The 27,271-nt window shown below is 38.8% G+C and overlaps 1 protein-coding gene across 1 annotated transcript in view; it reads right to left on the reverse strand.

Annotated features, from left to right (window-relative positions):
• The window catches only part of LOC115213386 (signal peptide, CUB and EGF-like domain-containing protein 2), a 156,495-nt gene that overhangs the window by 81,329 nt on the left and 47,895 nt on the right, over positions 1-27,271 (reverse strand). The window contains exons 7-8 of the mRNA XM_036504233.1: positions 21,436-21,555; positions 13,920-14,039 (exon numbers count right to left, since the gene is read on the reverse strand). Coding sequence (XP_036360126.1) covers positions 13,920-14,039; positions 21,436-21,555 — 240 coding nt within the window. The remainder of the gene's footprint in view (positions 1-13,919; positions 14,040-21,435; positions 21,556-27,271) is intronic.

The raw sequence follows: 27,271 nt of genomic DNA on the forward strand, positions 1-27,271 counted from the left end.
AAAATCTCAGAGAGCATAAAAGACGGTGACAATATAGTTGAAATATATAATCTAAAAGATCCAACAAAACAGATTACTGATTAAACAAAGCCTCAGGTACTAGAAATCAAACGGAACAGAATCAAAAAGCCACCAGATAAACATAAGAATGATAAGAATACGATTCAATGCACATGCCATAGAAAATCCGCATGTCCGCTCCTGAACCAATGTGCTCAAAAAAACATTGTATATAAATGCATAATCTATACTTCTCAACATATTTACATGTACAATAAGTGCCACTGAAAACCAATTAAAAGTCCGTTATTGAAACCACATCTTGTTATTTCTGAAAAATAGACGGCATATGACCTCGCTGGCAGACTTCATATGGGGACTGGAAGAATCAAAAATTAAAGACCAAATAGAATGGCCAAAAATTAAAAAACGCACATCCATGTACTTCACTATCCGGCAAATGTGACCCTTGCCTTGAGGAAGCACTGAGTATTCTACTGAGTAATGAAAATCTAGTGAATAATCATGATGAGAAAATTGCTACATGTAACCACCGTGCCAAATATGCATTTTCCAGAAGGAACAGTGTGTAAAGTATAATTATTATTATTATTCTATCGCGCTAAACCTATTTTTTACCGCCTTCATCTATGTATAGGAGTGTATTTATGATGGAGCATTCAGCAATATAACTATGTAGATATAACTATGTACGTGGAAATGAGTAGATAACTGTATAAGCGTCCATGAATAGGTGTGAATGTGTTTATTGATATGTAGGCGAGTATATGTATGCGTATGTGCATCTGAATATATGTACATATATCTTTATATATAAAAGTGAGGTTGTGTGCTGTCTGTCTCCTACAATTTAGATTCCTAACTACTCCCACATTTCGCGGTGCAGTTTAACCAAAACCAGGTATTTTATAGTCGTGATTCATATCGAGCCCTTCTGGGTATTAGCGCGCATCTATGATGAGTCTACGATTTAAAAAAAAATTTACCATCAATTTTTCACATTTTTAATGCATTTTTTTCGCTATTATATAAGGGAAGTAACTCTCTAAAAATGTCTACGATGAGTCAACGATTTAAAAAAAAATTTACCATAATTTTTTTCCATTTTTTTGCTATTTTTTGGCTATAACTCTCTAAAAATGCTTATATAGTTATTTCCCGAGCAACAAACCCGAGCAACGCCGGGCGATACTACTAGTATCTATATGAAATGCTTCTTTAAAGAAAATACCATGGCTTTCAGCAGTATATCCACGTTAAGTAAGATATGCAGAATGCTTTCGACATATCTTTCTATAAACACTTGCCAATTACATCTTTCTTTGAACAATTAAACTATTTCTCTCTTCTTGAGTTTTTACCTGAAGCTAATCATACTTATTGAAAAACTAATGATGTTGAGCACGACATTGTTATTGAATCTTAACCCTTTCGTTACCAACCCGGCTGAAACCAGCTCTGGTTCTGTAGTACAAATATCTTGTTTTCATAAGTCTTGAATTAAAATCTTCTACCAAACCTTAGTCACAATTTATGTTCCTAACACTAGTTGAATGATAACTAAGTTATTTTACTAAATTCTTTGTTATATTTAAAGTAATTGAAAGAAACACAGAGCATCTCAAAATAAACACAGTAACAAAAGGAAATGTAACCATAGCAATTCTGTTTTTGTTGTGTTTGTGAAGAATAAATTCGATATTTTGCATCAAATTGATGTGCAGTGAGTCACTATATTTTTGCCTCAAGGAAACATTCTAACAATGTTGCACCAGCATTTTAAAATATATACTGATCATACAAAATCTCATCAATCAGGCAATGGTCTTCATGGGTCACAATCTGCACTTTCTTAATGTGATCATCACCAGGGATGGATTTATAGGGGGTAAAGGGAGCAACTGTTCTGGGACCCCTGATAGATACTGGTGTGTGTGTGTGGGGGGGGGTCCCTGCTATGAAGAGTATACAACACTCAGCACAGGAAAGTCCTACCTCCCAGCAATCAGGCAAGAAGAGGCTCTCTTTCAGCATAGAAAGATATTTTGCCTTCTTAACGTAATGAATTCTCGAAAAACTGTATGCAAGCAATAATAAATCTCTGAACGAGATGTAAACAGTAACTGCACAACAATGTGAGGTATACTAGCCATCTCAATATGGCTAACCACTAAGTGTGGGTGTTACTGTAGCTTGTAGCCCCAGGAGATCATCGTCTCCAGCTGGCTTTAGGCACACTTTCTGTGCCCTTATGGTATTTGCAAAGGGAGGTCATCCCTCCTTCGTCAACCTAGGTGACATGCACGGACTGCAGTTTCTAGGTATTTGCCTGTCTTAAACGTACAGCAGTCACTGGATGTCGATGAAGGGAGTCCCAATGCAAATCCTTATATCGTTTTTCCAGTAACTTTTCGTCACTGATCTCGAAAAACTGTATGCAAGCAATAATAAATCTCTGAACGAGATGTAAACTGCACGACAATGTAAAGTATACTAGCCATCTCAATATGGCTAGCCACTAAGGGTGGGTGTTACCATAAGGGCACAGGAAGTGTGCCTAAAGCCAGCTGGAGACGATGATCTCCTGGGTCTACAAGCTACAGTAACACACACCCTTAGTGGTTAGCCATATTGAGATGGCTAGTATACCTTACATTGTAATGAATTCTCTTTTATGGTAAATAACCATAGATTTTGTCACTTTAGAGACACCAATTAATTCAATTAAAAAACAGTTCCAAAGCAGCTTTTGGGACAACAACAGAGAAAAGAGAAACACCAGAACACTCCTGAAAATGTTTGTATGTATATGTGAGTGTGTGTGTGTGTGTGCGTGTGTGTGTGTGTGTGTGTGTGTGTGTGTGTGTGTGTGTGTGTGTGTGTGTGTGTGTGTGTGTGTGTGTGTGTAAGTATGAGTGTAAATAAGGAGATTGATAGAAAGAAGTTATTGTCTCTCTTTACTCTCTTTTACTTGTTTCAGTCATTTGACTGCGGCCATGCTGGAGCACCGCCTTTAGTCGAGCAAATCGACCCTGGGACTTATTCTTTGTAAGCCCAGTACTTATTCTATCGGCCTCTTTTTGCCGAACCGCTAAGTGATGGGGACGTAAACACACCAGCATCGGTTGTCAAGCAATGCTAGGGGGACAAACACAGACACACAAACACACACACACACATACATATATATATATATATATATACATATATACGACAGGCTTCTTTCAGTTTCCGTCTACCAAATCCACTCACAAGGCATTGGTCGGCCCGGGGCTATAGCAGAAGACACTTGCCCAAGATGCCACGCAGTGGGACTGAACCCGGAACCATGTGGTTGGTTAGCAAGCTATTTACTACACAGCCACTCCTGCACCCAGGTCAAATTCCTTCTTTCAACATAAGATTGAGCAATGACCTTGGCTTGACTGCTTGTAGTTAAAGGCATACACATACACACACATGCACACATACACCCCCACACACACATACATACATGCACGCATACATTGCTCCTTCTAAACTCAATTATTTCAGTGAGGCATTGAAAACTGGTCTTATTTTATGAAACAAGTAAAGAATATTGTTCCATAATGAATTTTGAATTTAGTATAAAAAGCACTTTTTTTCTGCTTTAGAATTATTACAAACATGTTCAAGTATTTTTCATTAAATCAAACATTTTTTCTTATTTTTTTCCTATACTTTACATCATTTTGTCAAACACTTGAAATTACTATATGGGAGTGGGGCAAAATGAATAATTTCCAATTTCTTGTTATTTTTTCCCTTTCTATTTTCAACCATTACATTGCAAGTATTGCATTCCTATTTTTGTACCTTTACATCATCTGTTGGAGTAACAATTGGTCATGTAGTCGTTGAAGTTGAGAGAGTTTGAAACAGGTGACAAGAATTTTTTCCTCAACTTTCACCTAATTATAATTGAGGAGCCAATAAAGTATCTGGGTAATTTTTGGTGTTTAACCACCAATATTCTTTTCTCTGTTGGATTTTACATCGATTTTTTTCTGCGCTTTTATCTGATTTGATAATTTTCAAGTTTCAGAAAAAAAAAATGTCTAAATTGGGGCAAAATAACTAATTTTAATAATTTTGATAATTTTCTTTTCTCTTTAACTGCATAGTGCATAAATATATCAGGAAGAGAGCCACTCCAGCAGCTCATGAAGAAGCTACAGAGAATATTTTATGTTGCATTTTTAGATTTTGTCAAGTTTCATTAATTTCATATAATGGTTAAACACCAAAGATTATCCTGATATTTTAATAGCTACCGCAATTACAGTCAGGTCAAAGTTGAGGTAAAATTTCCTGAAAAACAAAATTGCTTGTTACCTTTCAAACTCTCAACTTCAACATCACCAACTTTTACCTTATTTTATCTTATTCATTTTTACTCCACCTAAATTTGTCTCAAAGAGAACAGTGATAATTTTCTGATATAGTGTTCTGAATATGTTATAGGTTTTACTGCATTTAGAGAAGGCCTTTACTTAGCTGATATTCTTTTGGCAAGGTAGTAAAGATTTTTGAAAATATATTTTCTTCAGAGTCAAAAATGCAGTAAATATTACTCATTGTGCTCCACTTGCCCCACTACTGGAAACTGGAAAAGCAGACTTTCAGAAAAGCTGTTTGAATTTCCCTGTTTTTGTTGAGATATTCCCTTCTTTTCTCATGCATTGCAAGACAATGAAGAAGAATTTTAAAAGAAGAATTTTAAAAATCCTTGTCTTTTAAGTGTTGGTATCTCCACCCACCCTTCTCGAACACACACACACACTCATCATACCTTTGGAACAGCAACAACCACTTTTATCTCTTTTTGTAATTTTCTGTCATTTTATCACGTTCCACATGCTGAAATATTTGTAACTTGCATTAAAAGAAAAAAAATCTTACCCCCTCTTCCCTCCTTTATTGCACTTTTCACAATGAAGGAAAAGTCAAACACTGCAAGTGGATGTGTGAAAAACAAAATTCAAATTTTGAAAAATATATCTATAAAGTAACATTTTCAGTCATTTATTTAAATTTTCTCTCATCGAATTCAATTACATGAAATAAATGGGTTTTGAGATTTAAATTTGGTAAATTTAAATCCAGCCCTGATCATCATTCATTGTCATAAAAGGGTTCAAGATTTGAAATTATCTTCAGTTATTCAGTGGATGTTCTCTGTCTAAAGTGTACTACTTGTGACATTGTTTACCAGTAAAAATGATTTTGCCCATGGCTGAAGGTCAAGTTTACCCTTTCACATCACTGCAGTCATGTATATAGTGTGCAGGTATACTCTTTTACTTGTTTCAGTCATTTGACTGTGGCCATGCTAGAGCACCGCCTTTAGTCGAGCAAATCGACCCTGGGATTTATTCTTTGTAAGCCCAGTACTTATTCTATCAGTCTCTTTTGCCGAACCACTAAGTGACGGGGACGTAAACACACCAGCATCGGTTGTCAAGCAATGCTAGGGGGACAAACACAGACTCACAAACATATACACACACACTTATATATATATGCCTATATACGACAGGCTTCTTTTAGTTTCCATCTACCAAATCCACTCACAAGGCATTGGTCGGCCCGGGGCTATAGCAGAAGACACTTGCCCAAATGCCACGCAGTGGGACTGAACCCGGAACCATGTGGTTGGTTAGCAAGCTACTTACCACACAGCCACTCCTGCACCTATATAAGTCCATTTCCATTAGAGAGGAAGGAGTCCTTAATTTTTCTTGTGTTACTGTTTATAAGTGTAAATCATAATATTTAGACACTGAAGCATGATTGTACAATTATTCTGTTTTCATAAATATGATGACATCAGTCAACTAAAATCATTCCCAAATTGGAAGCATACACTCACCAACACAGTTTCTTTGCTACAAGCTGGTATCCTGATTTACAGGAACATTTGTAGCTTCCAACTGAATTGAGACAGTTATGATGGCAGCCACCATTTCCTTTAGCACATTCATTTATATCTGGAAAATTATCATAGGAGAGAAAATTTTATTAAAATAAAACATGCACCTATATTTACATACAAATGCATTTACTTGAATTTTGAATACATATATTATCTACTATATATATATATTCACACACAAATGTATATATATATATATATATATATATATATACCGGAGTAAACAAATAAATGTGAAACAAGGTGGAAAAAAGAGTACTCAAATACCAGTGGTAGAGTAATATGCTTTATTTAAAGCAGCAGAAAATTCAACAAAACCTGTTACTCTGAGTTTCCCGTTGCCATTCATCGGACAGTTTTTGCTAGAATATATATCTCTTATTATAAAAGGCAGATTTTATCTGCCTCCCTTTGGGAGTTATACAAATCTACAATATAGGATTTCTTCAATTACAATTTACCTAGCATTTTTAAGAGTACAATGCATCGCGTCATGCCAGGTCCAGTTTTTAAAATTTAAACTCCAATTAAGCAAAATTTACAGAAAACTCACATTCTGGTGTGTGTGTCAAATGCTTTTCTTAGTCTGGTTTACACCACACGCAAACGCACACACACAGTGGGCAACGAATAAAATGAAAGTAATTGACTTACTGTAGTGAGTGATTCTTTCACTCTGCCTCCCACTTCCTCTTTCCACACATGGACACGCAAATATATAAATAAAATTGTAAGCTAACGTGCGTGTGTGTGAGTGGGTGTGTGTGGGTGTGCGCGCGTGTGTATGTATGAGGGTGCGTGTGTGTGTGTGCGTGTGCGTGAGTGTTTGACAGGAAAGTTTTTTACGACGAATATAACACCTATATCCAAGTAGCAGAAAGATAAGACAGTAAGGTGTGATTTGAGGGAGATTTGGCTGCTATTTCTACCATGTCTAGCTGCCATGTAGGGGTCTCCCTCATAGGCTCATACATACATATATACATAGATAAGACAGTAAGGTGTGATTTGGGGGAAATTTGGCTGCTATTTCTACCAGGTCTAGCTACCATGTAGAGGTCCCTCTCATTGGCTCATATATATATACATACATAAGACAGTAAGGTGTGATTTGAGGGAGATTTGGCTGCTGTTTCTACCAGGTCTGTTAGGCCTTCTCATGTAAACTCAAGCTTTCTCATGCCTTGAACATAAGACCAAAGCAGAGAATGTATTCTTTTATTCTTCTGCTTTTTCCAGCCATTGGTCTGTGGCCATGCTGGGGCAATGCCTTGAAGAATTGTAGTTTAATGAATCAACTCCACTTTTATTTTTGTAAGCATTGTACTTATTCTATCTGTTTCCTTTGTCAAACCACTAGGTGACAGGGATGTAAACAAACCAACATTCATTGTCAAGCAGTGGTGGAGGACAATCACAAGCACAGACACGCACACACACACACATACATGCATACACATATACACACATACATACATACATAGATATATATATATGTGTGTATATATATATTGCAGCGTGGAAGGTGTTTGTAAGCCATTTAAGAAACACACAAAAACCGTTACATTCACTTCAACATTTAAATTTAATTTGCCAAAATATTTTCGTCGCTTTGAGACCGCGACCTGTTCACTGACAAAAATATCGTGCTAACAGGTCGCGGTCTCAAAGCGATGAAAATATTTTGACAAATTAAATTTAAATGTTGAAGTGAATCTAACGGTTTTTGTGTGTTTCTTAAATGGCTTATAAACACCTTCAACGCTGCAACTGTTTTCGTTCCAGCACACGATCTCAGATCAAGTCACTTGCTATGCAAGTACATCTCTGTAACTATATATATATTTATATATATATATATATATGTATATTGGTAAAAACAGTAAGATAACAAAAGAAAGAAAGAGACCTCAATATTATGTAAATAGAGGAAATCTTTATATATAAAAGTGAGGTTGTGTGTCTGTCTCCTACGATTTAGATTCCTAACTACTCCCACATTTTGCGGTGCAGTTTAACCAAAACCGGGTATCTTATAGTCGTGATTCATATCGAGACCGTCTGGGTATTAGCGCGCGTCTACGATGAGTCTACGATTTAAAAAAAAATTTACCATCAATTTTTCCCATTTTTAATCCATTTTTGACATATATAAGGGAAGTAACTCTCTAAAATGTATTATTAAATCTCAGAACGTAAAAAGCTACAGTAACACCCCTTCCCCTTTGTGGTTAGCCATATTGAGATGGCTATTATACTTTACATCTCTAAAAATGCTTATATAATTATTTCCCTTACAAACCCGAGCAACGCCGGGCGATACTGCTAGTATATTCTAAAGGCGGTGCTCCAGCTTAGCCGCAGTCAAATGACTGAAACAAGTAAAAGAGTAAAAAGAGTATATATATATACAAACACACGCATACTTATAAATTAATGTTGATAATGAACTCAAGTTTCATCTAACAATTGATTAATAGACCAATAGGTGAAATTTGAAGTCTCAGTCAAATGTAATTCCAATAAATTTGACCTTACTAAAAATATTGAGTTCCATTTCAGCAAGTGCTCCATTGTTACCGTTAATATTTCTTTAAAATAACATTAAAAAATCAATGTGTGCAAACCCCCTCCCCCCACACACACACAGAATTTATCAAAAATAAACTACACTATGACATTAATAAATCTCCGAACGAGATGTAAACAGTAACCGCTCGACAACGTAAAGTGTACTAGCCATCTCAATGTGGTTAGCCACTGGGGGTGGGTGTTACTGAAGCTTTTAGCCCCAGGAGATCATCGTCTCCAGCTGGCTTTAGACACACATTCTGTGCCCTTCTGATATTCGCAAAGGGAGGTCATCCCTCTCTCGTAAACCTAAGTGAAACGTATGGACTATAGTTTCAAGGTTTTTGCCTCTCGTCAACGTACGGTAATCACCAGTTTTCGATAAAGAGAGACCTGTTTGTGAATATCTATTTAATGTTTTTCCCAGCATCCACTGTCACTGATTTAGAAAAACTGTCTGAAAGCATTTATAAATCTCCGAACTACACTATGGGAGAACCATAATCCAACTTTATCTTCCTTCAGATCATTTGTATAGTTTTGTCAAGAGAATTACCATATAGGACTTAGAACTCGTATTTCTGGCTGTCATGTTTTATGTTACTATTTTTGGCCACCAAAGGGGCACACTACTTTCATGATTTAGTTGTTATCCACTCATTGCAAATAGTAGACAGGCAGATGAAAATTTAACATGCCTTTCATCTTTCTCGGAGAATTTTTTCATTCAAAGAATTTTAAAATGTTTCTTAATGTTAACAGAGTCGTTAAATATTGTAAGACACTTAGGTGAGGGTTAAGTCTGCTGTGAGAGGAGTATAATGAAATGATGTGACTTTTCCACATAATTACTGATATAATGTAAGCAATTCTTCATTAGTTTGTACTTATAGTTGGTGATAATTTGGCTTATTTTCAATATTTTATTATTAGTAACAATTATTGTAGTGTGGAAGGTGTTTATAAGCCATTTAAGAAACACACAAAAACCATTAGATTCACTTCAACATTTAAATTTGATTTGCCTAAATATTTTCGTCACTTTGAGACTACAACCAGTTCACTGACAAAATTCCATGCAGCAAATATTTTGGCAAATTAAATTTAAATGTTGAAGTGAATCTAATGGTTTTTGTGTGTTTCTTAAATGGCTTATAGACACCTTCCATGCTGCAATTGTTTTTGTTCCATCACACGATCTCAGATCAGGTCACTTGCTATGCAAGTACAACTCCATAACAATTATTGTATCTTGCAGATATACACAATTATTGGGCTCCCTAGTCTATGGCACTTCCATCTGATACACAAATGTGTAGCGGTCTCTGATATCCTCACTGATTGAGAGACATGGCAGGAATGATCTCGTTTGAGATTACAGCCATCTTTGGCCGAGTTGTTCCTGTTGTGACCACTGACCTGATTGGTTGACATGTGGCGCAATTTGTCTCTACTTATTCTGCGCCACTGGCCAAAGCCAACCAATCACGGCCTGTATTAGATGTAGGATAGTTTTTTGGTACATTTAAAGATAAAACAACACATCTTATATGTCAGCAAATATAGTACACACATGCATACACACATGCATGCACACACACTCACACGTGTGTGTGAGTGTGTGTATCTGGATGGAGTGTGTGGAAGAGCAAGATCCAGGAAGATATGGAATGAAGTGGTGACAGGTGATCTCAGGGCCTTGAACTTGGAGAAAATGACAGTATATGGCTCTCCAGAAGACCCACCTACCTTGGTGAAACTGAGATTCTGGAAACACAGTGATTATATGTATGCACAACTTACTCCATGCCATTCTCACCTTAAGACATTCCTACCACTCATCATATCTCTAAATGAAAATCTTCTACTGTTATATCAAATATGAACAGAACTGCTTACTCCATCAACCTTTCCTTGATGGAAGCACTCCGTCGGTTACGACGACGAGGGTTCCGGTTGATCCGATCAACGGAACAGCCTGCTTGTGAAATTAATGTGTAAGTGGCTGAGCACTCCACAGGCACGTGTACCCTTAAAGTAGTTCTCGGGGATATTCAGCGTGACACAGAGAGTGACAAGGCCAGCCCTTTGAAATACAGGTGCAACAGAAACATGAAGTAAGAGTGAGAGAAAGTTGTGGTGAAAGAGTACAGCAGGGATCACCACCATCCCTGCCGGAGCCTCGTGGAGCTTTTAGGTGTTTTAGCTCAATAAACACTCACAACGCCCGGTCTGGGAATGGAAACCGCGATCCTACGACCGCGAGTCCGCTGCCCTAACCACTAGGCCATTGCACCTCCACCTTTCCTTGATACCTCTTATCTTTCTCACTATCTGGAACCATTTCTTTTGATATCCATCTTTCATTCATAATACTCTCCTTTACATCCACATTTTACATCCATTACCCTCCTGAGCTCTCCTCCACCACCATCCACTCCTTCTCCCTATTTGCTATGTTTGTCCCTCACTCTTACAACCTGTCCAACCACATTCCACCTAGCTATCTAGCTCTCTCACCCTTTCTCCTTCTCTCTGTTTCTTCCCATGTAGTGTATTACTGCTGCTACTACTACTACTACTACTACTACTATTGCAACTCTGCTGCCCTTTATCCCCTTCTCTGTTACTTGTCCCCTCTCTCCTACTTCCTTCCTAACTCATGTATGACCCCTCAACCCCTCAACCCCTCAACACTTATTCTTCATAATTTCACTCTCTCCCTCTACACTTCATAACTAATTTTATTTCTCTCCGGGTTTCATCCCAGTTACTGTTATTTCCTTTTTTCTATAATGTGAGTAACTCCCTACAGCAAGAAACCTATTCTGTTCTGGGCCCTTCTCTTTCACTTTAATTTTTCATCTCCTTCTTAACTCTAACCCCTCTCATTTGAAGGGGGTCTTAGTTTTGCAGGCTTCATGGGGACCTTATTAATGCTGGTGCCATGAAAAAGTACCCAGTACATGCTGTAATGTGGTTGGCATGAGGAAAGGCATCCAGCTATAGAATTCATGCCAAAGAAGATATTGGAGTATGTGTCGGTGGCATAAAAAAAACACCATCCGAGCGTGGCTGTTCGCCAGCCTCGTCTGGCACCTGTGTCGGTGGCACATAAAAAACACCATCCGAGCTTGGCCGTTCGCCAGCCTCGTCTGGCATCTGTGTCGGTGGCACATAAAAAACACCATCCGAGCGTGGCCGTTCGCCAGCCTCGTCTGGCACCTGTGTCGGTGGCACATAAAAAACACCATCCGAGCGTGGCTGTTCGCCAGCCCCGTCTGGCACCTGTGTCGGTGGCACAAAAAAAACACCATCCGAGCGTGGCCGTTCGCCAGCCTCGTCTGGCACCTGTGTCGGTGTCACATAAAAAACACCATCCGAGCGTGGCCGTTCGCCAGCCTCGTCTGGCACCTGTGTCGGTGGCACATAAAAAGCACCCACTACACTCACGGAGTGGTTGGCATTAGGAAGGGCATCCAGCTGTAGAAACACTGCCAGATCTGACTGGCCTGGTGCAGCCTTCGGGCTTCCCAGACCCCAGTTGAACCGTCCAACCCATGCTAGCATGGAAAGCGGACGTTAAATGATGATGATGATGCAGTCTTTGGACAAGTTGGAACCTGTCAAACTATCCAGCCTATGCCAACTCTGTACTGCAATAAATATGACCTTAACAGGTTGATGCTTGGCAGATGGTTCCAGTGAGTATCTGCTCAATGCATATGACAATAATTCCACTTTTTCTAAATCCATGTATCACCAATTCAACATCCCATACTAATGTTAATCACTAACAATAAATTTTATAACTTATTCAAAATCCACTAACAAACTTTGATTTAATTAACTGAACAATATTTACCCTTTTACTCTTTTACGTATTTCAGTCATTTGACTGCGGCCATGCTGGAGCACCGCCTTTAGTCGAGCAAATCGACCCCGGGACTTATTCTTTGTAAGCCTAGTACTTATTCTATCGGTCTCTTTTGCCGAACCGCTAAGTAACGGGGACGTAAACACACCAGCATCAGTTGTCAAGCAATGCTAGGGGGACAAACACATACACACACATATGTATATATACATATATACGACAGGCTTCTTTCAGTTTCTGTCTACCAAATCCACTCACAAGGCATTGGTCGGCTTGGGGCTATAGCAGAAGACACTTGCCCAAGATGCCACGCAGTGGGACTGAACCCGGAACCATGTGGTTGGTTAGCAAGCTACTTACCACACAGCCACTCCTGCGCCTATTTGTGAATTTAATCTAAACGAATCAGCTGTTCCAGGTTGTATAGTGATATAGAGATATAAAAACTGCTTTACTATAGTTACATTAATTAACTGCATTGATTAATGAGATTCAATGATATCAACTTCCATAGATTGATAGTAATTTAGTAACTGCTATTGATAGCAAGAACATTTATTAACAGCATCACTGTTTAGTAAATTATCATTGTGGTTGAGGAATAAAATGAACCACTCTACATTAACTTGATATAACGACTGTACTTCTAGCTATTCTGTAACCTTTTAAGTAACACATTCACTTTCATCTTTAGTAATCTAATTAAGTCCCAGGATGCAGTTGCACTTTAAGAAGCCCAGATTTAGACAAACAAGGCCAGCATAGTATAAAATACATGGATGGAAGCACTCTATCGGTTACGACGACGAGGGTTCTGGTTGATCCGATCAACGGAACAGCCTGCTCGTGAAATTAACGTGTAAGTGGCTGAGCACTCCACAGACACGTGTACCCTTAACGTAATTCTCGGGGATATTCAGTGTGACACAGAGAGTGACAAAGCCGGCCCTTTGAAATACAGGTACAACAGAAACAGGAAGTAAGAGTGAGAGAAAGTTGTGGTGAAAGAGTACAGCAGGGATCACCACCATCCCTGCCGGAGCCTCGTGGAGGTTTAGGTGTTTTCGCTCAATAAACACTCACAACGCCCGGTCTGGGAATCGAAACCATGATCCTACCACCACGAGTCCGCTGCCCTAACCACTGGGCCATTGCGCCTCCATAAAATACATATACTTTTATTAATGAGATGATTCAATATAAACAAAAGGTAAGTGAAAATGATGGATTATATATATATTTCTTTACTACCCACAAGGGGCTAAACACAGAGGGGACAAACAAGGACAGACAAAGGGATTAAGTCGATTACATCGATCCCAGTGCGTAACTGGTACTTAATTTATCGGCCCCGAAAGGATGAAAGGCAAAGTCGACCTCGGCGGAATTTGAACTCGGAACGCAACGACAGACGAAATACGGCTACGAATTTCACCCGGCGTGCTAACGTTTCTGCCAGCTCGCCGCCTTCATGATGGATTATATATAACTTACCTACATACTTTTTACCATTGTTAAGTTTATAGCCAAGTCTACACTGACATTGGTAGCTTCCTTGAGTGTTTTTACAAATGTGTTGACATCCTCCATTTGATTTGTAGCATTCATTGATATCTAGAATAGGACATAATGCTGAATAAATAAGCTGATATTGCTATGCACGTATACATGTGTACAATGAGAAACACAGAATATAGTTACAGACAGAAGCTTTTTGGTCACAATAAATACATAAACTTTACTCTAACTATTTAGCACTATTTCAATCATGTTTGTTTGCCTAAAAGTTTACATACACACACACACACACACACACACACACACACACAGAGTAGACAAGAAAAATTATATGGTCAGAGGAAATGCTTTATGCACAGTAGAAAAAAGTCCATGGGGAGTAGTGAGAAATCTGCAGTTACTCCTTCCAAACAATATACTCTTTACTTGTTTCAGTCATTTGACTGCGGCCATGCTGGAGCACCACCTTTAATCGAGCAACTCGACCTCGGGACTTATTCTTTTGTAAGCCCAGTACTTATTCTATCAGTCTCTTTTTGCCGAACCACTAAGTAACGGGGACGTAAACACACCAGCATCGGTTGTCAAGCAATGCTAGGGGGACAAACACAGACACACAAACATACACACGCACATATATATATATATATATATATATATATATATACATATATACGACGGGCTTCTTTCAGTTTCCGTCTACCAAATCCACTCACAAGGCATTGGTCGGCCCGAGGCTATAGTAGAAGACACTTGCCCAAGGTGCTACGCAGTGGGACTGAACCCGGAACCATGTGGTTGGTAAACAAGCTACTTACCACACAGCCACTCCTGCGCCTTTATATCTTTAGATTTCTTTAGATTTATATCAGTAATTGGAGCCCTTGCAAACATAGCTAACTGCTTCAGCACCAACCATGAGATACTTGGCTTTGTAAAACCAGAAAAAAACATGGTATAATTAGAAAATTACTGTTAAATGTCATTAAAAGCACTGCTCAAATATGAAGTTGTAAAATATGTATATGTAAAACATTCCAGTTCTTTAGCATGCTTACACACATATGTAGACTTCCAAATATGTTTGTGTAAAACATAGATATATTATAACACAGATTCACACATGTAATGACATATACACTTGCTTATGGGCATGCATACACACATACAAACACACTTAAACACCCACATACATATACATACCTACTTGTAAACATACATACATACACACATAGATACACACACACACATACACACATATATACATACACACACACACATAGATACATACATACATACATACATACATACATACATACATACATGCATACATACATACATGCATGCATACCTACATACATGACTAATCCATACAAATGGAAGGTCTTTGTTTCTGGGTAAGAAACCAGTTCTTTCTCCATAGGTGATAAAATTCAAAAATAAAAGCAGAATAATATACATACAAATAATGAATATCAAGTGAATGTTTCATTCACATCTTGGATTTGTGTTCTTTCCCTGACATTTTGTACAAATCTCTTCCATTATAGCATCAGATACAGACAGACATACCTATATTTGTATTTATATCTATATCCATCCATCCATCCATCAACCCATCTGTCTCTCCATTCGTCCATCCATCCATCTGTCCATTCATCCATATATATATATATATATATATATATATATATATATATACACATACATATGAGAGGGATGACCACTATGTGGACAACCCTAATGCTAGAAGTAGATCCGCTATGATCTTACCACTAAGAAATGTTCTCTAGAAAATTTAGCAAACACCAGAAACGTAAGCGAGCAAGACAAATGAAAAGTAACAAAATATAGTTTAATCATAAACACATGTTTCACCATCAACAATTTACGTAATTTTTCTTACATAATTTATCTGTAGATCTTCAGTATGATCGTCCATACAAATATAATTTGAAGAACTACACACCAGACATCTGCACGAGGTCGAACATGTATGTAGTTCTACCTATTACACAATTTGGCACGCTAAATTACAGGAAATAATACTGCATAAAATAATTCACTGCAGTAGCTTTTGCCGGTTTGAGAATGTCCAATATCCAATTTTTCACCCTCATTTTAATTATATATATATATGTGTGTGTGTGTAAGTGTATGTGTGTGTGTGTGTATATATATCTTCGTCATCATCATTTAACGTCCATTGTCCATGCTGGCAAGCTGGAAGGCTGCACCAAAATCCAGTCTGACAGTCTGGTTTGGCATGGTTTCTACAGCTGGATACCCTTCCTAATGCCAATCACTCCGAGAGTGTAATGAGTGTCTCCACGTACCACTGGCATGGGTGCCATTTGTGTAACAGCAGTATCTGCCATGACTGCGATCCTACTTGGCTTGATGGGTCTTCTTCTCAAGTACAGCATAATGTCAAAGTCTCAGTCATTCATCATTGCCTCCATGAGGCCCAACCCTGAAAAGGTGCTTTTTACATGCCAGTTATGTGACCCCAGCATTAGTCACAATTTCATCTTTTTGAGTCCACTTTCCATGCTGGCATGGGCTGGATCATTTTACAGGATCCATTGAACTGCAGAGCTGCATCAGGCCCCAATGTCAGCTTTGAAATTGCTAGATGCCCTTCCTAATGTCAACTCCTTTACAGTGTGAACTAGGTGTTCTTTTGTGACTCTGGCATTAGTGAAGTCACCAAAAAACTTGCATGACAAAGGAAAGAAAGGAAATGGAAACAGCTCTTTGACTGAGCAGGAGTGTATTTGAGAGAGGAGTGGCGGCGCAATGGCCCAGTGGTTAGGGCAGCGGACTCGCGGTCGTAGGATCGCAGTTTCAATTCCCAGACCGGGCGTTGTGAGTGTTTATTGAGTGAAAGCACCTAAAGCTCCACGAGGCTCCGGCAGGGGATGGTGGTGATCTCTGCTGTACTCTTTCACCACAACTTTCTCTCACTCTTACTTCCTGTTTCTGTTGTACCTGTATTTCAAGGGGCCGGCCTTGTCACTCTCTGTGTCACGCTGAATATCCCCGAGAACTACGTTAAGGGTACACGTGTCTGTGGAGTGCTCAGCCACTTACACGTTAATTTCACAAGCAAGCTGTTCCGTTGGTTCGGATCAGCCGGAACCCTCGTCGTCGTAACCGATGGAGTGCTTCCATTCCATTCCATTTGAGAGAGGGGAAGTTGGCTTTATGCTAGATATTGAAGGCTAAAGTATGATACGGAAACTAGAACAAGTGTCTGGTTAAGGTGGAGATACATGCTTACCCTGCATTATGAGAGGGTATGTGAGAGATACTGGAAGGGAGGTAAAGCTAGTGGTGATAGGTTGCCAAGATAAAAGAAGGTGAGTATAAGGAAGACCGTAGACAGTGGAGAAGGAGGGAAGGAAAAGGTGGGTAGTTCCATAAGAGCGTTAGAGTAGAGTGACAAACGGTTAAAGTTAAACCTAGAGGTGATTGTAGGGGTGCTGAATATGTGTGGATGTATGCTTAACCCTTTAGCATTCAAACCGGCCATATCCAGCCAAAATATTTAACCTGTTTTATATTGAAACTGACCAGCTCTCACGTCTCACCTCAGCCCTACCATGTCATTCTAAAACTAAAAAAATCACATCATTGAAATCTCTAAACTAAAAGATAATGCAGGATTAATTCAAAACAATATGAATAAACAAATATCACATTTGAGAGAATAATCTGAACACTAAAGGGTTAATGGTAAATATCAGCATGGAATGGGAGGTGAGAGAAACAGAAGGGACTCAGGAGAAAGGTGACAAGCAGCAGCATTGGCAGTACAAAGAGCAGCAAGATCAGAAAGTCGGGAGAGGATTTAATATCTGTTTGGCGGACATCAGTACAAATTAGCAAATAACGTTTGTTGATTTCTATAAATAAGAACCAAAATTCCTGTTTAGATTCATTGGTCCAAGGCTCTGAAGAGACACAACCAAGTCTCCTTACCTCAATGAATTGAATATGCTGTGAACACACACTATCTGAAAGAAGATGTTCTCCGTAAACAAACAAACAAAAAACAGTGATTAGAATTTGTGTATGTGAATCTGCTGGAATGTATTAAGAATGAACATGTACATCATTGTTTTGATTTTGACCGTTTTCCATGCTTGTGACAATTTATGATGTAAATTATATTTTTATTTAAAAAAAAAATTATTATTTACTAGCAGTATCGCCCGGCGTTGCTCGGGTTTGTAAGGGAAATAACTATATAAGCATTTTTAGAGAGTTACTTCCCTTATAAAAAATGCATTAAAAATGGGAAAAAATGATGGTAAATTTTTTTTTAAATCGTAGACTCATCGTAGACGCATGCTAATACCCAGAAGGGCTCGATATGAATCACGACTATAAGATATCCGGTTTTGGTTAAACTGCACCACAAAATGTGGGAGTAGTTTGGAATCTAAATCGTAGGAGACAGACACACAACTTCACTTTTATATATAAAGATATTTTGGAGGATACTTTGATATGTTTTTTTAGCATCTGGAATTAGAAACCTGCAAAAGGCTCAGCCTGCTATTGTAGATCCCAAATCTTCGGCCAGACCTTTGCTTTCCTGTCTTGTACCTGCTTGCCCATCAAATGAATTCAATTCCTCCACACATTCCATCAAGCCATCCAATCCCACCAGCATGCTATTTTCTACAACTTTCACTTTCTTCTGTCTGGATCAATTCTAATTTATTCTATCTTTAACATAGTCTTACCTCTCTATGACATACAACTGAAACATATGTAAATACCTAGCTAGAAGTTCCTTTGCTTCTAGTCACAACCAATCTGGAGCCCTCATCTGTTCTCACACTCATCGCAATAACTATACTTTTATTTCTAACATCACAACTCTATGAGAATCTAAGTCCACATTCCAAATTTTTGTCTACATTACATGTATCTGTATAATTATATGATATGAAGAAATGCCATTAAATGCCAATTGTTTCACTACATCATGTGCATATTATACGATATGTTGCTGAAACTGACAGATAAACTCAATGAGTATCTTAAAACTTATCACAAAATTTCCAGTTCCTGCAAACCTCTGGAACACCAATTCAACATTCCACACCAATGTTGAAAACTAATGATTAATCTCACAAATTACTCAAAGTCAAATCACAAGATTTTTAATAAAAAAGACTCATAATTTTATTATAATGAAAATAATTGTTTGAAGTTGTATAGGGATTTAAAAACTGCTTGGCTCTATACTTAGTAGTAACATTACTGTTGCGACTTTAATTAACAGCATCAATAAACTAAAGCCAGCAAAATCAACATTTCAAAGACTGATAGTAATTTAGTAACAGCCGTAGATAGACAGAACATTTATTAGATGCATCGCTGTTTAATAAATTCTCATTGTGATTGATCAATGAAATAAAACACCCTGTATATTAACTTGATATAACAGCTGCACCTATAGCTATTCTGTAACCTTTTAAGTAACACATTCACTTTCATCTTTAGTAATTTAATTAAGTCCCAGGATGCAGTTGCACTTTAATGGAACCACAGACTTAGACAAACAAGGCCAGTAGAGTATAAAAGACATATACATTTATTAATGAGATGATTCAATATAAACAAAAGATAAAAAAAAAAAAATGATGGATTATATATAACGATAGGCGCAGGAGTGGCTGCGTGGTAAGTAGCTTGCTTACCAGCCACATGGTTTCGGGTTCAGTCCCACTGCATGGCATCTTGGGCAAGTGTCTTCTACTCTAGCCTCGGGCCAACCAATTCCTTGTGAGTGGATTTGGTAGACGGAAACTGAAAGAAGCCCGTCGTATATATGTATATATGTATATATGTGTGTGTGTGTGTATGTTTGTGTGTCTGTGTTTGGCCCCCTAGCATTGCTTGACAACCGATGCTGGTGTGTTTATGTCTCCGTCACTTAGCGGTTTGGCAAAAAGAGACCGATAGAATAAGTACTGGGCTTACAAAGAATAAGTCCCGGGGTCGATTTGCTCGACTAAAGGCGGTGCTCCAGTATGGCCGCAGTCAAATGACTGAAACAAGTAAAAGAGTGAAAGAGTAACTAATGTTATATTCATGTCCTCTTGTGTTCTGGTTTTCCACTGTATTATTTCAGTTTTCTTGTGTAATGTTGGAGTGAAGTGACATACTTTTTTTCGCACCTTTTCCATATTGGTTACTTTTGACACTGGAAGTAATTTTCAAAAATAGTTGAACAATACTTTAGAACAGGGGTTCTCAAACATTTTTTTTATCTATACTCTTTACTCTTTTACTTGTTTCAGTCATTTGACTGCGGCCATGCTGGAGCACCGCCTTTAATCGAGCAACTCGACCCCGGGACTTATTCTTTTGTAAGCCCAATACTTATTCTATCGATCTCTTTTGCCGAACCGCTAAGTGACGGGGACATAAACACACCAGCATCGGTTGTCAAGCAATGCTAGGGAGACAAACATAGACACACAAACACACATATACATATATACATATATATGACGGGCTTCTTTCAGTTTCCGTCTACCAAATCCACTCACAAGGCTTTGGTCGGCCCGAGGCTATAGTAGAAGACACTTGCCCAAGGTGCCACGCAGTGGGACTGAACTCGGAACCATTTGGTTGGTAAACAAGCTACTTACCACACAGCCACTCCTGCCCACTCTGGACCCCTTTGATTACTATTATATTTTGGTGGACACCCATGGCCATTTGATGTTTAAAAACTAGTTTTATAGAAACTTCTTTCAAAATCCCTAGTTTGTTTTTCACCCATTAACTTGTGTAGGTTGAACTACGTAAAATGCTGGAGAAAGAAATCTGGCTGTTTCTTGCAATGCATACACCTAAAGTAAAAGTTTTTCAGGGCCCTTACAATTCTGTTGTGGACAATTCACTTAATTTGTTGTGTGGAGCCCCCACCAAATCTTGTATGGACCCTCAGGGGTCATATGGCTGAGAACCACTGCTTTAGAAAATGAAGGCAGATACAAAATATTTAGTTATTGGTCACACTTCTTATTGACCTGAATGTAAACAATAATAGAATGATGTTGATAATCAGGAAAAAATATTTGGTGAAGTGGAAAGTTGGGTCTGCTAGACTACTGGATACCTGGTGAATGGAATTTTACTGTAGTTATGATGTTTTTGTATCTTGGAATGGTCGTTATACCAATAATAACACACACAAACACTAATGAGTGTGTTATTATTATTGGTGTAATGACCCTCCCAAGAAACAACAAGATTTTTTTTCAACTCATGAATTCACATGAAGAATTTTGCAAGCCAAATACCAAAGCAAAGTAAAATGTTTTTCTTATTCTTGAGTTGTTATTTATAAATATAAACCATATTATATGCATACTCATGTACTCCAATACAATCATTCAAAATTCTTCCACAAATATAATGACATAAATTACGAATCATTCCAAAATTAGCACTACATACTCACCAGAGCACTGCTTGTTGTTCACAAGCTGGTATCCTGATTTACAGGAACATTTGTAGCTTCCAACTGAATTGAGACAGTTATGTTGGCAGCCACCATTTCCTTTAGCACATTCATTTATATCTGGAAAATTACCATAGGAGAGAAAATTCATGCATATATATATATATATATATATATATATATATATATATATATATATATATATATGCCTTGTGAGTGGATTTGGTAGACGGAAACTGAAAGAAGCCTGTCGTATATATGTATATATATGTATATGTGTGTGTCTGTGTTTGTCCCCCTAGCATTGCTTGACAACCGATGCTGGTGTGTTTATGTCCCCGTTACTTAGCGGTTCAGCAAAAAGAGACCGATAGGATAAGTACTAAAGGTGGTGCTCCAGCATGGCCGCAGTCAAATGACTGAAACAAGTAAAAGAGTAAAGAGTTAATCCAAACATGAAAACACAAAGAGAAAACACAACATGAGGATGTGAAACAAGTATAGTGTTATTGGACGCTCAGGAAAGGAAAGAAAGAAGGAGGATTTAACGTTTCGAGCAGAGCTCTTCGTCAGAAACACAGAAAAAGGAAAGATCCAAGGAAGGGAACATGGAGGAAAAAAATCACCAACAGTACACATGTGGTCATAACGTATATATATATATATATGTTATCATCATCACCATTATTGTTCAACATCTAACTTCCATGCATGCATGGGTAGGACATATATATATATATATATCCAGCTGTATAAAAGTAAACACATTTTTTTTCTTCTTTCTCTCTTCCTTCTTCCTTTCATTCTCTTTTCCATTGACACTTCTTTCAGATACAAAGGCACACACACACACACACACACACACACACACACACTGTCTCTCACTTTCTCCCCATTCCTCACCTTCTTTTACAATATTATATCTCTCTCCACCCCTACACACTCAATAATACTATAAAAAGAGACAAATCTCCTGAAAAAATTCAATCTGAAGACTCCACTAGAGTGGACACAAGCGCTTATATATGATTTATAAAAACATGTGACATATTAATAAATATCTGTAAATATAAAACCATCCAGATTTCTGAGTACCTTATTTCTTCTAATATATAATACCTGTACATCTACCAAATCCACTCACAAGGCTTTTGTTGACCTGAGGCTATAGTAAAACTTGCCCAAAGTGCCATGAGTGGGACTGAACCGGGAACCCTGTGGTTGGGAAATCCATCTTTACATTCTGAGTTCAAATTCTGCTGAGGTTCACTTTGCTTTACATTCTTTCAGGGTCATTAAAATAAGTACCAGTTGGACACTGGGGTCAATGTAATTGGCTTATCCCCTCCTCCAAAGTTGCTGGCCTTCTGCCAAAATATGAAATGAATATTATGTTACAGAGAAAGGTGGTGAGCTGGCAGAATCATTAGCATGCCATGCAAAATACTTACTCTTTTACTTGTTTCAGTCATTTGGCTGCGGCCATGCTGGAGCACCACCTTTAGTCGAGCAAATCAACTCCGGGACTTATTCTTTGGAAGCCCAGTACTTATTCTATCGGTCTCTTTTGCCGAACCGCTAAGTGACAGGGACGTAAACACACCAGCATTGGTTGTCAAGCAATGCTAGGGGGACAAACACACACACACAAACACACACACACACATATATATACATATATACGACAAGCTTCTTTCAGTTTCCGTCTACCAAATCCACTCACAAGGCATTGGTCGGCCTGGGGCTATAGCAGAAGACACTTGCCCAAGATGCCACGCAGTGGGACTGAACCCGGAACCCTGTGGTTGGTTAGCAAGCTACTTACCACACAGCCACTCCTGCGCCTACTTAGTGGCATTTCATCCATCTTTATGTTCTGAGTTCAAATTCCACCAAGCTTGACTTGGCCTTTCATCCCTTTGAGGTCAATAAAGTAAGGACCAGTTGAGCACTGAGGTCAATCTATTCAACTTACCCCATCCCCAAAATTCCTGGCCTTATGCCAAAATTTGAAACCAATAATGTTACAAAGTGCTAAAGACTTTATCTCTCTATAGCATGATGCAAAATAATGTTTCCCGATGATCTACTGTGGTTAAGCATCCAATTGCACTTGGAACCTTTGAAGCATCCAATGTAGAGTTCCACGCAAACTCAATGGTGAAACATCCGTAGAAACAGATGATGTAAACTTAAGTTTATTGTAATTTCTCCTAGATATTCACTCTGTATATGAAAGCTAGTAATACTAGTAAGTATAGTAGTAGCTAAACCACTATACTAGAAGCAGACTGGACGATGATAATTGATGTGGCGCTCTAAGCTCAACAGTAGCATTCGAACATCAATTTGTATACACATAATATACCATGTGTGTGTGTGTGTATGCACATGTAATTGTCTATATATTTCATGAGTCAGAAAGAATGGCTATAGTATTATATATCATTTATACTATATCATTGTATACTTTATGTTAAGTATACTATTCCATTCAGTCATATCAGATAATTACTGAACTTGCTTCTCCTTTCTTGGCATTAATCCCATTTGGTCATATATTGGCTGTCATGAAACAGTATTATTACTCTTTTACTCTTTTACTTGTTTCAGTCATTTGATTGCAGCCATGCTGGAGCACTGCCTTTAATCAAGCAACTCGACCCCGGGACTTATTCTTTTGTAAGCCCAGTACTTATTTTATCGGTCTCTTTTGCTGAACTGCTAAGTAACGGGGACACAAACACACCAGCATCGGTTGTCAAGCAATGCTAGGGGGACAAACACAGACACACAAACACACACCCGCATATATATATATATATATATACACGACGGGCTTCTTTCAGTTTCCGTCTACCAAATCCACTCACAAGGCTTTGGTCGGCCTGAGGCTATAGTAGAAGACACTTGCCCAAGGTGCCATGCAGTGGAACTGAACCCGGAACCATGTGGTTGGTAAACAAGCTACTTACCACACAGCCATGTAAATAATTATTAGATATATGTATGGGAGAGCTTATGTGAAATGAGGTAATTTGAGAATAAAGCAAGTGAATGAAATGATGTGGCCTCAGAATAGCAAAAGCACAAGTTCTGCTGAGTTAGACATGAGTCAAGGTCAACAGACAAGTAACTGATGTGTCTAGTTGCCAAGTGGTATTAAAGAGAACAGAAAAAGCCACTTGAAAGGTTTCCAAAATGATAAGAATTTAGTTAAATAATTTGACCCAATATGGCAAGAAAGGTGCAATCAAGAAAGAATTGGAAGCACTTTGTGATCAGCAGTATATAACAACATCCAATAGTTTGGGTGATAAATATATATATATATATATATTGAGAAGAAAGGAGGTCACGGAATTTTGGAAAAAGAATTTTTTTATTTACACTTTACTCTCTCTTTTACTTGTTTCAGTCATTTGACTGCGGCCATGCTGGAGCACCGCCTTTAGTCGAGCAAATCGACCCCGGGACTTATTCTTTGTAAGCCCTGTACTTATTCTATCGGTCTCTTTTGCCGAACCGCTAAGTGACGGGGACGTAAACACACCAGCATCGGTTGTCAAGCAATGCTAGGGGGATAAACACACACACACACACAAACACATACACACATACATATATATATACATATATACGACAGGCTTCTTTCAGTTTCCGTCTACCAAATCCACTCACAAGGCATTGGTCGGCCCGGGGCTATAGCAGAAGACACTTGCCCAAGATGCCACGCAGTGGGACTGAACCCGGAACCATGTGGCTGGTTAGCAAGCTACTTACCACACTAGCAGTTTTGTTCATTTTTTGAACTTGTCAAATAAAATTTTTTTTGTCAATGTACAAAAAAATTTTATTTGACAAGTTTGAAAAATGAATGGAAGTGCTAATAATAATGACTAAATAAAAAAATTCTCTTTCCAAAATTCTGGCGACCTCCTCTTTTCCCAATATTCAATATCTGTACCCCACTTCTAACACTCTATACATATATATATATATATATATATACAGAAATCCCTCACCATATTGTGGTTTACCTATCACGGTTTATTCATCATCATCGTTTAACGTCCGTTCACCATGCTAGCATGGGTTGGACGGTTCGACCGGGGATCTGGGAAGCCAGAAGGCTGCACCAGGCTCCAGTCTTATCTGGCAATGTTTCTACAGCTGGATGCCTTTCCTAACGCCAACCACTCCATGAGTGTAGTGGGTGCTTTTTATGTGCCGCCCGCACAGGTGCCAGGCAAGGCTGGCAACGGCCACAGTCGGATTGGTGCAATTTATGTGCCACCGGCACAGAAGCCAGTCGAGGCGGCGCTGGCATCGGCCACGATTCGGATAGTGCTTTTTTACGTACCACCAGTCCAGGGGTCCTGGCATCTGCCAGGTGCCAGTCATAGGATTGGTTCAATTTCGATTTCGATTTCGATTTCACTTGCCCCAACATGTCTTCGCAAGCAAAGGGGGTTGGCATGGGTGCCTGTCGTCGGATGAGGTTCGATATCGACTTCACTTGCTTCAACAGGTCTTTGTGTGTCCAAGGGAGGAAAGGCATGCATAAGTGGGCTGGACTCACTTGTCCTGCCTGGTCTTCTCACGTACAGCATATTTCCAAAGGTCTCGGTCGCCGGTCATTTCCTCAGTGAGGCCTAAAGTTCGAAGGTTGTGCTTCACCACCTCGTCCCAGGTTTTCCTGGGTCTACCTCTTCCACGGGTTCCCTCAACTGCTAGGGATTGGCACTTTCTCACACACCTATCTTCATCCATTCTCGCCACATGACCATACCAGTGCAATCGTCTTTCTTGCACACCACAACTGATGCTTCTTAGGTACAACATTTCTCTCAAGGTACTAACGCTCTGTCGAGTATGTACACTGACATTACACATCCATCGGAGCATACCGGCTTCATTCCTCACGAGCTTACGCATGTCCTCAGCAGTCATGGCCCATGTTTCACTGCCATGTAGTATGGCTGTTCGTACACATGCATCATACAGTCTGCCTTTTACTCTGAGCGAGAGGCCTTTAGTCACCAGCAGAGGTAAGAGCTCCCTAAACTTTGCCCAGGCTATTCTTATTCTAGCAGTTACACTTTCAATGCACCCACCCCCACTACTGACTTGGTCACCTAGATAACGGAAGCTATCAACTACTTCTAGTTTTTCCCCCTGGAAAGTGACGGAAGTTGTTTTCTGCAGATTTTTGGAGGTTAATGCTCCCGAGCATCTGCCACATACAAAAACTATCTTCCCAGTTAGCCTACCTTTGACATTGCTGCACCTCTTATGTGTCCATAGCTTACACTGGGTACATCTTATAGAGTTTCTACCTACACCTTTTCTACAGATCGAGCAGTGCCATCTTCCTGAAGACATTTGTGGATTGTCTACCTTCCTACTTATTAGTACTTTGGTTTTAGCTAGGTTGACTCTAAGGCCCCTCGATTCTAAACCCTCCTTCCACACCTGGAACTTCTCCTCCAGTTCTGATAGTGACTCAGCAATTAGAGCAAGCTCCCAGGGGCAACCTGTCTTGAATTCCTCCGTAATTGCTTGGAGGACTATGATAAATAGGAGGGGGCTGAGTACTGAACCCTGGTGGACCCCAACCTCTACTTTGAATTCTTCTGTGTATTATTTAAGCTTATGTCATTTCCTCCATTGTGTTGTTTTTTATAATAGAATAAATATATATTACGGAGATGTACTCGCATAGCGAGTGATTTGATCTGAGATCGTGTGCTGAAACGAAAACAATTGCAGCATGGAAGGTGTTTGTAAGCCATTTAAGAAACACACAAAAGCCGTTCGATTCACTTCAACATTT

This window comes from Octopus sinensis, linkage group LG6 (genome assembly GCF_006345805.1).
Source record: "Octopus sinensis linkage group LG6, ASM634580v1, whole genome shotgun sequence".
NCBI lineage: Eukaryota > Metazoa > Mollusca > Cephalopoda > Octopoda > Octopodidae > Octopus > Octopus sinensis.